This window comes from Propithecus coquereli, unplaced genomic scaffold, assembly GCF_000956105.1.
Source record: "Propithecus coquereli isolate 6110/MARCELLA unplaced genomic scaffold, Pcoq_1.0 Scaffold536, whole genome shotgun sequence".
In the NCBI taxonomy this organism is placed as follows: Eukaryota; Metazoa; Chordata; class Mammalia; order Primates; family Indriidae; genus Propithecus; species Propithecus coquereli.
The window spans coordinates 72676-87091 of NW_012151241.1; the positions used below are offsets into that span (position 1 = coordinate 72676).

Consider the following 14416-nt stretch of genomic DNA (forward strand, 5'->3'; position numbering starts at 1 on the left):
GGCTGAGGCAGAAGGATTGCTTGAGCCCAGGAGTGTGAGGTTGCTGTGAGCTAGGCTGACGCCACGGCACTCACTCTAGCCCAGGCAACAAAGCGAGACTCTGTCTCAAAAAAAAACAAAAACCAAAAAAAAAACTAATGTTTTATCTTAAATTTTAAAAATGCTCTTAGGGGTGTGTAAATTAGTGTAACCTTTTTGGAAGGCAATTTATTAAAAAACCAAAGATTTAAATATACACACTCTTTAAATCACCAATACAATGAAATAAGGAGAATAATATACAAAGATACACAAACACTCCATGCAGCATTCATTGATTCAACCATTATTTACTGAAAGCCTACTTTGTGCTCGGCTGTGTAACAGGTAAGAGAGTTGTTCAGTGAACAAAACAGGTAAGATCCTGTTCTCACAAAGCTCACATTCTAGTGCTGTTTTGCATTATTGAAAAGCTGGAAACAATGTAAATGGGTATCTACAAAGGACTGATGAAACAGATTATGGCACCGGCTTATAATGCTCAAACTCTTGAGAGGCCTCTTCCCATGACACTGAAAATAAAATCCAGACTTCTAACCATCATCTGGGGCCTGTCTAGCTCTCTGGCCCCATCGTCCTACTTTCTGCCTTGCCTGCTAGGCTTCGGTGACACTGTCCTCTTAAGTTTCTGGGACACACCAGGGTCCTCCTCCCTCAGGACCTTCATCCGTCATACTTCTCACTTCCTCTCCCTGAAGTGCGTCCAGCTCACCCTCCCAGCCAGGTCCCTCGTGTCCCAGCCCTTCCCGGCTCCTCCCTTGGCTGTCTCCTTCCCAGCACTCAGGTCTCTGCTTCGGTGTCACCTCCTCAGAGAGGCCCTTCTTGGCCACTCTCCTTCAGCAAGGAACTCCCTGACTCTAACACAGCCACATCTGCTCCTTCCTCACACCTCAAACGTGAAGTTACATCTTGGCTGGCTTGTTTGTTTATTATCTGGCTCCCCTATTAGTTCTAAGTTCCATGTCAGAAAGAAACTTGTCTACTTTATTCACCACTGTTAATTAACACTGTTAATTAGCCTCATACTTAATAAGTGCTTAATAAAGATCTCTTGAAAGAAGAAAAGAATAAATGGAACACCTCATGCAGGTGTTAAAAAGGCTGAGGTAATACTGACATGGAAAGATGCCCGTGATTTAGGTAAAAACAGAACAACGTTGCTTTGTTGTAGAATAGTCTGTAGAGTATTGGTCCATTTTTATTTAAAAAGATACAACAAAAAATGTTTGGAAGAATATACATTTTTAACAGTGGTTAACAGTGGTTAACAGTGGTTTTTGGAGGGGTGAGATTACGGGGAACTTTCATCCCTTAGGTATATGTTTCTGTAATATTTGAAACTTTTTAGGAGTGTATATAACTTATACTATTATATTTAACAGGAAAATTTCAAACATTTACAAAAATACAGTACAATGTACCAAACCAGTGTCACCAATTGTCATTACATAGCCATGTTTCATTTAATCTCATCTATTCTGCCACATCTTGAATTATTTTGAAGCAAATCCTAGACATTCTATTATTTCATCTGTACATGCTTCAATATGTATCTCTAAAAGATAAGTACTCCTAAAAAATCATAACCATAATACCATTATCACACCTACAAAAATTAACAATAATTCTTTTAACATCAATTATCACATATCTAGTCAGTGATCATATTTCCCTCATTGTCTTACAATTTTTTTTTTTTTTTTGAGACAGGCCTCGCCTGGGCTAGAGTGCAGCGGTATCACCATGGCTCATAGCAACCTCAAACTTCTGGGCTCAAGCGATCCTCCTGCCTCAGCCTCCCAATTAGCTGGGACTACAGGCATCTGCCACCACACCTGGCTAATTTTTAAATTTTTTGTAGAGACAAGGTCTCATTATGTTGCCCAGGGCTCAAGTGCTGGGCTCAAGTGCTCCTCCTGCTTTGGCCCCTCAAAGTACTGGGATTATAGATGTGAGCCACTATGCCTGGCCTGTCTTACAATTTTTAAAATAGTTTGTTTTAATTAGGATCCAAATAAAGACCATACATGGCAATTGTTTGGTATGTCTCTTAAGTCTCTTTTAAAAAAAATGAAATATAATTAACATATTAAAAATGCATAGATCTTTAGTGTTTAGTGGGATGAGTTTTGACAATCACATACACCTATGTAATAACCAATAACAACAACATACAGAACATTTACCTCCCCCTAGAAAGTTCTCTCATGCTCTTTTGCCCCTTTCTAGCCAACCCCATCCTCATTCCCACTATCTGATTTCTACCACTACAGATTAGTTTTGCCTGTACAGTACTTGAATGTTATATACAGTAGTCCCTTATCCATGGTTTTCCTTTCCAGGGTTGCACTTACCCGCGATCAACCATGGTCTGAAAATATTAAATGGAAAATTCCAGAAATATGTCCAGCTATCCACACTGTATACACTACCCCCTTGTTACTGTATAGGAAAAAATATAGCGTACTATATGTAGGATTCTGCACTATCTGTAATTTCAGGCATCTACGGAGGTCTTGGAATGTATCCTCCATGGATAAGGGGGGACTACTGTAAATGCAATCATGTAGTATGTACTCTTTGATGTTTGGCTTCTTTTGTTTAACATAACGTTTTTTAGATTCACTCATGTTGCCGTGCACGTCAGTAGTTCAGTCTCCTGCTGAGGAGTATGCCATTGTATGGATATACCACAACTTGTTTATCCATTCACCTGTTTGAGGGACATTACATTGCTTCCAATTTTGGGCTGTTCTGAATGGGGCTACTATAAACATCCCTGTATGGGCCTCTTTGTGGTTATGTTTTTATTTATCTTGGGAAAATATCTGGAAATGGAATTCCTGGGTCATAAGGTTTTGTAAGAAACTGCCAAACTGCTTTCCATTTCCAAAATGGTTTTACTATTTCATGTTCCTGTCACCAATGTATGAGAATTCCAGTTGTTCTATATCCTTGTCAATATTGATGTTGTCCTTTTTGAGTTTATAGTCATTCTAATAGCTATGTCAGTTTTAATTTGCATTTCCCTGATGACTAATAATATTGAGCATCTTTTCCTTCGCTTAGTGGACATTTGTGTATCTTCTTTTGTGAAATGTCTGTTCAAGTTTTTTGCCCATTTTAAATTGGGCAGTTTGCCTTTTTAGAATTATTAGGAGTTATTTATATATATTGGGTACAAGTTATACGTGATGCAAATTTTTTTCTCAGTCTGTGGCTTATCTATTTTCTTAATGTAGTCTTTTGATAAGCAGAAAATTTTACTTTTGATGAAGTCCAATTTATTTAATTTTTTTTCTTTTGTGAGTAGTACTTTTTATATCCTAACCAAGGAATCTTTGCCTACTCAAGGTTGTGAAGATCTTTTCCTATGTTTTTCTTCTAGAAGCTTTATGGTTCTAGGTTTTATATTTCAGTCTATGATCCACCTTGAATTTTGGATATAGTTAAAAGGCAGGGGTTGAGGTTGTTTTCCATATGTATAATCTATTGATACCACCACGATCATTAAAAAGGTTTTCCTTTCTCTATTTAATTGACTTGGCATCTTTGTGGAAAATCAATTGACCATATACATGTGAGTCTATTTCTAGATTCCTTATTTTGTTTCACTAATTTATTTGCCTATGATTACACCAGTGTAACACTGTCTTGATTACCATAGCTTTACGGTAAGTCTTGAAATCAGGTAGTGTAAGTCGTTCAACTTTTTTCTTCTTTTTCAAGATTGTTTGGTTACTGGATCCTTTACATTTCTCTGTAAATTTTTCTTACGTCTTTCTTCAAAACAGCCTGCTGGAATTTTGATAAGGGACTGTGTTGAATCTATCATTTTATAGAAAATGGACATCTTAACAACAGAGTCTTCCAATCCATGAACATGGTATACCTCTTCATTTATTCATGTCTTTAATTTTGCTCAGCAACATTTTGTATTTTCAAGGTAGAGGTCTTACATGTCTATTTTAGTTCTGTTTTGTGTTGCTATCACAGAAAAGAGGTTTATTTGGCTCATAGTTCTATAGGCCGGGAAGGTCAAGACTGGGTAACCACATCTGGTGGCTTCTGGTTAGGGCTTCACAATGTATTAAAAATGGTGGAGAAATGGAAGGATAACTGGGAATGTGTGAAAACAGCAAATATAAGAGGCAGTCTCACTTTATAACAACCGCTTTTGTAGTAACTAATCTGGTTCCATGAAAACTAATCCATTTCTAAGAGAACTTATCCAGTCTTGCAAGAAAAACATTAATCCATCTTAACAACCTAATCACCTCTTAAAGGCACCACCTCCCAACACAGTCACACTGGTGACCAAGCCTCAGTATGAGATTTGGTGGGGATAAACCATATTCAAACCATAGTAGTATCTTTCTTTGGATTTATTCTTAGGTATCTGATGCATTTTAGTCCATTTTGTGTTGTTATAATAGACTACCACAGACTGGGTAATTTATAAAGAAATTAAATTTGTTTCTCATAGTTCTGGAGGCTGGAAAGTCCAATATCAAGGCGCCAGCATCTGGTGAGGGCCTTTTTACTACGTCATCCCATTGCAGAAGGCAAGAAGGTGAGAGAGGGCAAAAGAGACAGGAAGGGGGCCGAACTCATTCTTATATCAGAACCCATTCCTGTGATGACTAACCCACTCCTGAGATAATGGCATTAACCCATTCGCAAGGGCAGGGCCCTCATGACCTAATCACCTCTTAAAGGTCCCACCTCTCAACACTGTTGCACTGAGGAATAAGTTTCCAACAAATGACCTTTGGGAGATACATTCAAACCAGAGCATGATGTTTTAAATTGCTACTGTAAATCGTATTTTTAAAAATAAACTACACTTTTCAGGACAGTTTTAGATTTATAGAAAATTGCAAAGATAGTTCAGATAGTTCCCAAATACTACATACCCATTTTCTCACATTATTATTAACAATATGATATGTTACAATTAATGAACCAATATTGATATATTATTGACACTGTTTTTTGTTTTTTTTTTAGTAGAGACAGGGTCTCGCTCTTGCTCAGGCTGGTTTCGAACTCCTGAGCTCAAACAATCCGCCTGACTCGGCCTCCCAGAGTGCTAGGATTACAGGTGTGAGCCACCGCGCCCGGCTGACACTGTTCTTTAAATTTTATTTTCCAATTCTTTGTTGCTCAGAGTCTTAAGCCTCTTTGGTTTCTTTCTCTATTTCTCTTTGCTCCTCTACAACTTTTTCTTAAAGAAACTAGGTTCTTAGGCCAGGTGTGGTGGCTCACACCTGTAATCCTAGCACTCTGGGAGGCCCAGGCGGGAGGATCACTTGAGCTTAGGAGTTTGAAGTTGCAGTAAGCTATGATGATGTCATTGCACTCTACCTGGGGCAACAGAGAGAGACCCTGCCTCAAAAAAAAAAAAAAAAAAAAAAAACCTAAAAAACCCAAAACTATTAATAGGTTTTTTGTCCCTGTAGATCCTCCTGTAGTTTGGATTTTGCTGACTGCATGCACAGGTATTAACTAGCATTTTCCTCTGTCCCTTGTATTTCCTGTAAATTGGTAGGTAGGTGTAGAAGCCTAATCTGATTCAGGTTCTTTTTCCAAAAAAGTACTTCACTGATGGTGCTATGTACTTCTTTCAGGAGATACATAATGTTTAGTTGTCTCTCATTTTGTGATGTCAGCAGCCATTGCTGCTCAAAGCCCAGACCCATTATTCCATTAGATATTCTAACTCTCTTTTCTTCTTCACTTATTAACTAAACTTCTGCTATAAAGACATACTTCCCACTGTAAATGATCTGGTTATTCTGAGGTACATATCACATAGGAAGGGCAGGACAAGAACTTTCCTTTTATTTACCAGTTTTAATTCATATCAGTGGTTCCTTAGCATCTTCAAAGGCAATAAATGAATTAAGAAAAATATTTACAACAAAATGGATTTAAACATATTTGATGCTTTCAATCCATTGTAGTTAATATTCTGGATATAAACTGATGTTTATATGTTCCATCTTGGACCAGTAGAGCTTATTCAAGTTGGCTCCTACCTTAGTTTCTTAGGGCTGCTATAACAAATTATCACAAACTTGGTGGTTTAAAAGAATAGAAATTTATTCTCTCATAGTTCTGGAGGCTATAAGTCTGAAATCAAAGTATTGGCAGGGTTGGTTGCTTCTGGAAGTTCTAAGAAAAAAACTGTTTCATGCCTCTCTTCTAGCTTCTGGTGTTTGCTGACAATCTCTAATGTTCCTTGCCTTGTAGATGTGTTGCTCCAATCTCTGCCTCAATCTTCATGGGGCATTCTTCCCTTTGTCTTTGTGTATTAAATCTTTTTCTCTTTTCTAAGGACAACAGTCATTAGATAAGGGCCATCCTAAGTCCAGGATGACCTCATCTTGAGATACTTAATTACATTTGCGAAGATAACATTTCCAAATAAGGTCACATTTATAGGTACTAGGGCCTAGGACTTGGAAATATTTGAGGGGAGGGCACAATTCAACACACTATAGTTTCTGAGTCTTTTGAGATGACACAATGTCTTTGATATTTTTCTTGATTTTGTATGACATGATGTTCTAGGTTCATCTTGTACATTTCCTGACCTAGACCTGTAATTAGTCATGTCTCTAGGAATCCCTGGTTCTTTTTAGTGGAAAATGGTATTTAGAGATCACAATATAGGTGTAAGAATATATTTACTTTAATACTCAGCAAAAACAATTTTCACTAAATAAAAGTACCCACTAATACTTCTAGAATTTCTAAAGAATCTGTTCTAGAAAAATAATGCAAACCATTTAAGATGCTATATTCAAAAAGACATTCTTTGTAGGATTATTTATAAAAGCAAAAATTTGCAGCAGCATAAACAATTACCAGAGACATTGCTAAATAATTTATGATATAGTCCCTTAATGGAATATAATGTGGCCATAAACAATGATTTAATAAAGATGTTTAGCAACAGGAAAAATGCTAATGCTATAACACTAATAACAATAAAAGGATATAAAAGTGAATTAAGATTATAATGCACAAAACTATGTTTATGAAAAATGATTGAAAAAATAAATTGCTATTATGATTATCTGAGGGTGATGAGATTAAGAGTGATTACTTTTATTTTTTTTGAACTATGGCTATTTTACTTTAAAAATACTATATTTGTATGTATGTATGTCTTTCTGCACACACACACACACGCACACACACACGTTAAACAGTGATTCTTCATCAAAGAACTCTGGGACCCCTGCCTTGGAGGCCCTCACAGATATTGCTGTCCTGCCCTGGGGGTCCTTGGCGCTAATTGAATTACTGCCTCTAACTCCAAGGCCAAACCTTTACATACAACTCAATGTGACCAGATCCCCAAGGAGAACATGCTACTGTCTCTGCCTCTGGCTGCCTTACCCTCAGCTATGGAGCTTTTGCAGGCAAATTTCCTGTTTGGCCTCCTGTATTCTCACTCTGCCTCACAAAAGTTCCAAGTTGTACTGTCTGAACTACCACTTATGATTGTCTTCCTATGATCTAAATGTGTGCAAATAATAAACACAAAGAGGGTGGAAGAGCAGAACTGTCCAAAATTATTTTCTTCCTCCTGGCCTTAGGTGACTCCCAGACCAAATGTGAAAAGGAACTTTTAATCCCATGTCTAAGGCTGAATGGAAAGTTATTCTGGGTCTTCCTTCTGCTAAATCAGTTTGCCAAACTATTGCCATTTGGGGGCCTCTAGTAGAGGCATCATCCCTTCCTGGTTCCCAACTCCTGAACGTCAGCATCCCAAACAATGGTTGTTTGTTTGGGAAGATTAAGAATGCTACATAAATAGGAGACACATAAAAGCCCAAAGGATTCTGCTTAGCTTAGTAACACATCTGAGAATGGAATAACTGCTAGTGACTCATTACCACCAGAGGCTGGGTCCTAGTGTCTTCAAGTTTGTTACTGCTTTTCTCATATGGGAGACAGTGCTACTGACCTACTTTCAAGAGGTCATGCCCTCTCTGAGTCACTTACACAACTCCAGGGAGGTGACCAGTCATACTTTCTTGCCCCGTCTCCTTTTAACAAGGCCCTTCTGTAAGACAGCTGCCTGGGCAGTATTCTGGCTGGACAGTGAGTTTTCCTCTGTGGGAGGCCAACTGGTCTACCCAAGGTTGTATGTGGCCTGGTTAGGTGCTTATACTCTTATTTACTGAGCTATGCAGCCCAGACAGTTCAGGGAAGGGAGGTGGTGAGGGGGCAGCCGGGATCGCTCACCTGCTGGGTGGTGGCCAGACAGTACTCTGCTGTGCTCAGGATGCTGCAGATGAGGCAGAGCTCCTCTAGGGTGAACTTGGCTACTTCTGAGCCCTCCTTTTCCTTGAGGAGGCTGCTGATGGTCAGCCCTCCACTGCTGGTTGTGGTTCTAAGGAAAAGGAACAGGAACTAGTCAGGCTAGAACTTCTAATTTGCTTCCTGAACTGGAAACTGCACATTTTAAAACAAAGAAAAGGGGGAAGGAAAGGCTGGACATGGCCCAAATTAAACCATATACAATGAATCCTTTTCCTTTTGACCTCACCTTGACTACCCTCTGTTTAGATTCTCTCACCATCAGAAATAGGAAGAGGCAATTCCAAGAGTCACCCAGTAATTAGTTATATTAACTATCATCTGATACAGAAAAGGCTGCTGAGCCACGTCTCTCTTCAGCTTGGAATTTCCTGATATGTGGAACTCATTTAGGATCAGTGGTAGCACAAAAGCTAGTTCCACAACTGTTATTCTCAGCTAAGAAAAGTCTGCATGGGAATTTAGATGTGTGCTTGTGGAGGAGGACATAAGTGAATGTTAAGACACGGTTCCTGCCCAAGGCCCTAATTGCTTCAAGAGACCATGAAGCATCCCACATCCTCTTATGATTATCTTCTTTGTGCTCTTCCGTGTTTTCTAAGCTATGACAAACTTATATTATCTTGATAATCAGGGCAAAAGTTATTAAAAATTTAAAAATAATTTTTACCACAGTCAGAGAAGTTCTCATTAGTAAAACATACCTGTCACTTCATAGCTCCTGGAGAACATAGGATTTTATCTTCTTTCTTCCAAAAAATGTAAAACTCCCATATGTGACATATTGTAGTGACAATGACAGAAATTAATGCTAGAATTGTTAAATTTAGCTCTGGGGATGATTTGGAAACACTAAATTTAGAAGCATTACTTTAGGTCATATTCTATTACAGTTGAAATTGCTATATAACCAAAACATCCCTAAAATCCTAGTTGAGTGACCCATTTATTTCAAGTAATAAGCAATACAATAGTATTCTAATGTCCCAGAATAATACAGGAGAGTCACCAAAATTAGGAGCTGTGCTATGCAATGCCCTCCACCCAAATCCTACGGCATCTTTAAACATTAGGCTCTGTCCAGCACAGAAAGATGCATATACCATAAGAGAGACTTTAGAACCTAACCAGACTGAGGGAAGAGCAGATTCATTCCTTAAATCTAATTATCATTCCAGGGCACAGTCTCATTGAATGAGGCTTGAATGAAATTGCTTATGCTATTTAATAGTTATTTCTACCATAACCATACTTTTTTTTTTTTGCCAAGTACCTATAGTTGAATCCATGTCAATTAGATACGGATAAAATAGGATTGATTCCCTTGAGTCTACTGCAGTAAGATTTGACCTACAATGGCAGCCAGTCTGGGCATTTCCTCTAATGGTCTTGATCAGCTGTGGAATGTCATTAGAGAGGAAATAGTTTCAGACCCTTGGGAACTCAGTAAGAGTGCTTTCCTCCCTGATACTCTTAGTAGTTCAGTAAACAACCTCAGAGTGGATTTCCTTAAAGATTCCCATATTTAGGTATATCTGGATCTAACTTTACCGCTCAGACCATGAAGAACAGGACTCACTTGGGCAGGTTGCCAGAGAGGATTTTCCAGGCGTATTCTCGGAGGTACTTCTGGAAGATGGTGGTCAGAGCTATCATTGGTTCCCCCGTACTGAGTTGAGAGCACTGCACCATGCACTTCTTGTAGTAGACAAAAAGGTCAGCACAGCTGGGGAGCACGGCACCCCCTTCATCAGTGTTGGGCTTAGGTGGCCCCTGGGATTTGAAATCAGCCACAAACCGATCTATCAGTTCTCCAAGGTTCCTAGTAAAAAGAAAACCTAACATGTTAGTTTACTTCAAGAAAGATAAAGCAAGTGTGCTTTTTTGCAATGTACATAAATTACTGCCACGAATAATCATTCCTAATGCCTTTAAAATTGGATCCATTTTTATCAATATCATCATTCACCACCACCACCAACACTCCTACAATAACAGCAGCAATAAAATTTGGCATTTGTGTGCTGTTTTATAAATTTTTACCATTATCACATTTGACCTAAGCCCCTTTGAGTAAGACAGGGTATTACGGGCCCCTCTAAAAGATGAGAAAATTAAGTCCTAGAAAGTTTGTTACACAATTTAGTGGCAGAGCTGAGCCTAGAAGCTACCATTTAAGTAGGCATACTGGTCCTACTACCATATTAGAATTTCCCCTTTCCACAAATGGAAACCCTAAATAATAATGGTGGTGATCATTTTATGAGCACCATCTCATCGAACTTCATTTACTTTTCACAATAACGTTTTGAAGTAGGTACTACTCCTATCCTCATTTTCAAAGAGTTAGGTAGAGAAAAGTTAAGTTCCTTGTCCAAAGTCATATAGCAAGAAAGTGGGGAAGCCAGAACTCAAAACCAAGCAGCCTAGATCGAAGCCTCATGCTTTTAACCACTTTACTTCCTAAAACACAACAAGTTTATGAAGTCAGAAAATATTTAGACATCATGAACCTAACTGTGTCCAAGAGATAGATGCCTCAACAAAGAGAGTTTGTAAAAAATATTCCAATTCTTTCCTTCAACTTTAATGTAGTTTTTTCTTAGAATGTCCAGAATTAAAGGTGTAAAAAAGTCTTAGGAAAAGAGAGGGTATAAGCAGCTCCAGGCTTGTCCCAGGTCACGGTGGGGATGATGGTTACGTTTTTCTTCCATTTCCCATTCAAACGCCCCTGAATTTGTCTCAGTTGTATTGAGTCACTAACAGTTAGAATCCAGCAGGGCTGTAGTAATTGCTCTCTGCACAGCTGTGCTGTGTGAAAATGGGAGGAGTCGCCACCACCCTCAACATTTTGCATCTCTTTAGGTTGCTATGTGGGGATACAGGAATCCAGCTGTGTTTTAAAAATGTATTTATATAATAGCCAGAGAGAAAAAGACAAGAAACACACACATCATTAATTAGCAGGAATAGGAGAAAATTGACATTCTTCTCAAGAGCTTTTGTTATTGAAAGTTTATTATATCCAGATGTGGCTACTCTGCCCTCAAAGAACTTCAGGCCCAGGCTAGGTCTTTGTCCCTGTTGATAATCAGAAAGGGGAGGGGATCTCATTAGTTGACCTTGGAAAGCTTCACAGTCACCGCCCCTATTCCTCACGACCTCTCTTCCCCTCACTTTTCCATTGCATCTCCAGCCTCTCCCCCACAGCTGACCCCACACTCCAGCCAGAGTCACCTCTCAAAGGCTCCACTTCCTCCTGGCGGTTGTCTGTATGCCTCCCTGGCCAACACGCTCTCCCGCCACCTCCCCACTCATCCTAGCTCAGCTCATCTCACCTGCACGACGTGGATTCATACCAAGCCTGTCTCTCAGTTGGGACTTCTATCATCTGTCACTCCCTGACACTTTTCTTTTTTAAACTTTACTACGCAACATAAGGACATAACGTATTCAAGAAACACGCCAACCTTCTCCTACCCTGGGCCCACAGCAGGCAGTGCTAATTAACAACGACCCCCTCTTTCACCGATCTTTCTTTTAATTCCAGAATCCTTCTTGAGACAGCACTCCAGCCATTCATCTCTAATAAGCTGAAGTTGGTATCAAAGGTGAAAGGAGACTCTTCCGTTGCATGTATGTTATCATAAGCTCCCTGAGAGCAAGAATGATGTTTATGCTACTTCTGCTGCCCCTGGACGACCCCCACGCTTATGTGTGAGGCGAATCTTCATGCCGGTGCCCCATTCATACTTAGCCGATCAATCTCCACACTTTGTTCCTAAGGGATGGGAATGGAGGGGTGGGAAGGTGGAGATGGGATGGGGAGCTGCTGCAGTGGAGGAGAACATTTAACAGAAGGCAAAGATTCCACTAGTCTTATGAGAGATTCTAATCTCCAAAACAACAGTGCCAACCAAAACAGGGCCCAGAGCTCTGAAGTGTTTTTACTTTAATTACTCATCTATTCCCCTAGAAGATGGATACTTCCCCTTCCTATTTCAGAGCCAAACCAATGAGTAAGATCATAAATTAATTGTGATCATAGAGCATAAAGAAAATTTCCACTTCAAAAAACTCTAAAGATCTATATTTTGCAGAATGTCTGTTGGGTTACTTTTGACATCGTTCTCCAGAGTGGATGAGAAATAAACCAGTCAGGGAAACCTTCCTTCCTCTTCCATCTTTCACTTCGCATCAGCATGCTTCACTGCCATATAAGACATTAGGAAATAAGTCGTCAACATTTCACAGAAGAGTACGAGTTACCCCAATGGGAATGGGTAAGGTTCATTAGCTTTGGATAGATGATCCAATCCAACCAAATACTGATCAAGCACTTACTATGTGGAAGGCTCAGTGGGTTCTAAGTATAAGATACAAATGAATTCAGCTTAAAAAAAAAAAAAAAAGTTATGATTTCTTCCAGGCACTAAACACTACCCTGAGTTTTAACAAGATCTTTTTGCATGACTACTGGAGAAAGGGCTGTATGGCACAATGACCTGCTGAATGCAATCACAAGGAGGTGCCTTCTAGGCCATAAAGCAAGTATGATTGAGTAAGTATTTATAAAGGGTCAAGTCCTGATCTAGGTGTTGCAGGGGTTAAGACACAATCTCTGCCCATTAGAAGCTTTCAACCTATTTGGGGAGACTGGACCTACACCATTCCTATTTAATGCTGTGTACCACAATCTTTTCGGTCTCTCTCTCCCACTAGGCTATAAGCCTATGAACTAGGCATTGTGCTGAGTGCATTATAAATACAATCTCATTTAATCCTCACAACAGCCCTGAGTAGAAGGCATTGTTATCCCCATTTTATAGATGAAGAAACTAAAGTTGAGAATATGAAGTATTCCCCAAGGTCACAGGATTTGTTGGAGTTTGAATCTGAACTTGGGTCTGATTCTGAGCGCCATCCACTATACCGTGCTCTAATTTCGAAGCTATAAAGCACTACACAGTTATATGGTACTACTGCTATTATTTATTTTCTCTTCAGCTTAAGGAAACATGTTATGGATGTGTGGTTTCTTTTACTCTCTTCCCTGCAGCTTGAGTTTTGCACCCGAGAACTGTATAAGCATTTTAGGGTGTCAGGTGAACTACTGTTGGGAGTTCCACTGATAAATTACATGCCCTATGAATAAAGATGATGGTTGAGTGGTTATCAGTAGACCTAAATGTAAAAATGAAGAGAAAGAAAATCTCATCGCAGACTGGGCTTATCCACGGATGACCAAGGCAGTTTCTTCTGCTGGACCTGCAATAAGCATTCACAGGAAAATATTCTAATTGGAAAGTAAAGTAGTGAGACACTGGGAGAGGAAGATAGTAGTCAGAAGAGTGGCAAAGGAGGTGAGCAAGAACAAACCAGCTTAAGAGCCCCAGAAAGTTATACAACTTGTTGACTCAAGGGTACTCACACTAATTTGTATCCCTTCTACTTCTCTTTTTGCTGGGGCCGAGGACTGGGCTTTGGTGTGGCCAGTGAGGTTGGGGCGCCAAGGTTTGGCTTGAGCTGAGAGATCAGTTACATAGAGGCAAATGGAGCAAATAAGTAAACATACTGAGGATGCTGGGAGCCAAGTTCCGTGCTGTTGCAGAAGGTAGTTACCGACATGGAAAGGACGAGGCTACAATAAACTCTGTGGTGTTGGATTAGAATTGGAGGTATCAGCGTAAACTCATGGGTCTTAATATACGAGTAGGTATAAAAATAGATACAGATGTGTGTGAAGTGGGTATATATGAATGTTTACACATACATAGACTTCTTAGCTCCCTCAGCCAGAGGACCTAGAAGCAATGACACCTGAGCAGCAATGAGCACACCTGAAGCCCAGAACCTGGTTTCCAAATATCATTCTCCACCAAAGGAACAAGGGATCCTTGGGAAAATAGAAGACTCCAGAGCTGGGTTATGAAAGCACAAGATAAGCCTGGCATATTTTCTTGTGCCAGAGAGGAAGGACGTGCTTAAAAAATGATAGGGGCATGTGAAAAGGGTGAAGAGCTGGCTTGAGGAGGCTCCC

At 39.6% G+C, this 14416-nt stretch overlaps 1 protein-coding gene across 1 annotated transcript in view; it reads right to left on the reverse strand.

The window, feature by feature from the left end:
• The window catches only part of VPS53 (vacuolar protein sorting 53 homolog (S. cerevisiae)), a 144732-nt gene that overhangs the window by 36786 nt on the left and 93530 nt on the right, over positions 1–14416 (reverse strand). The window contains exons 14-15 of the mRNA XM_012657323.1: positions 9956–10198; positions 8302–8449 (exon numbers count right to left, since the gene is read on the reverse strand). Of these exons, the coding sequence (XP_012512777.1) occupies positions 8302–8449; positions 9956–10198 (391 nt within the window). The remainder of the gene's footprint in view (positions 1–8301; positions 8450–9955; positions 10199–14416) is intronic.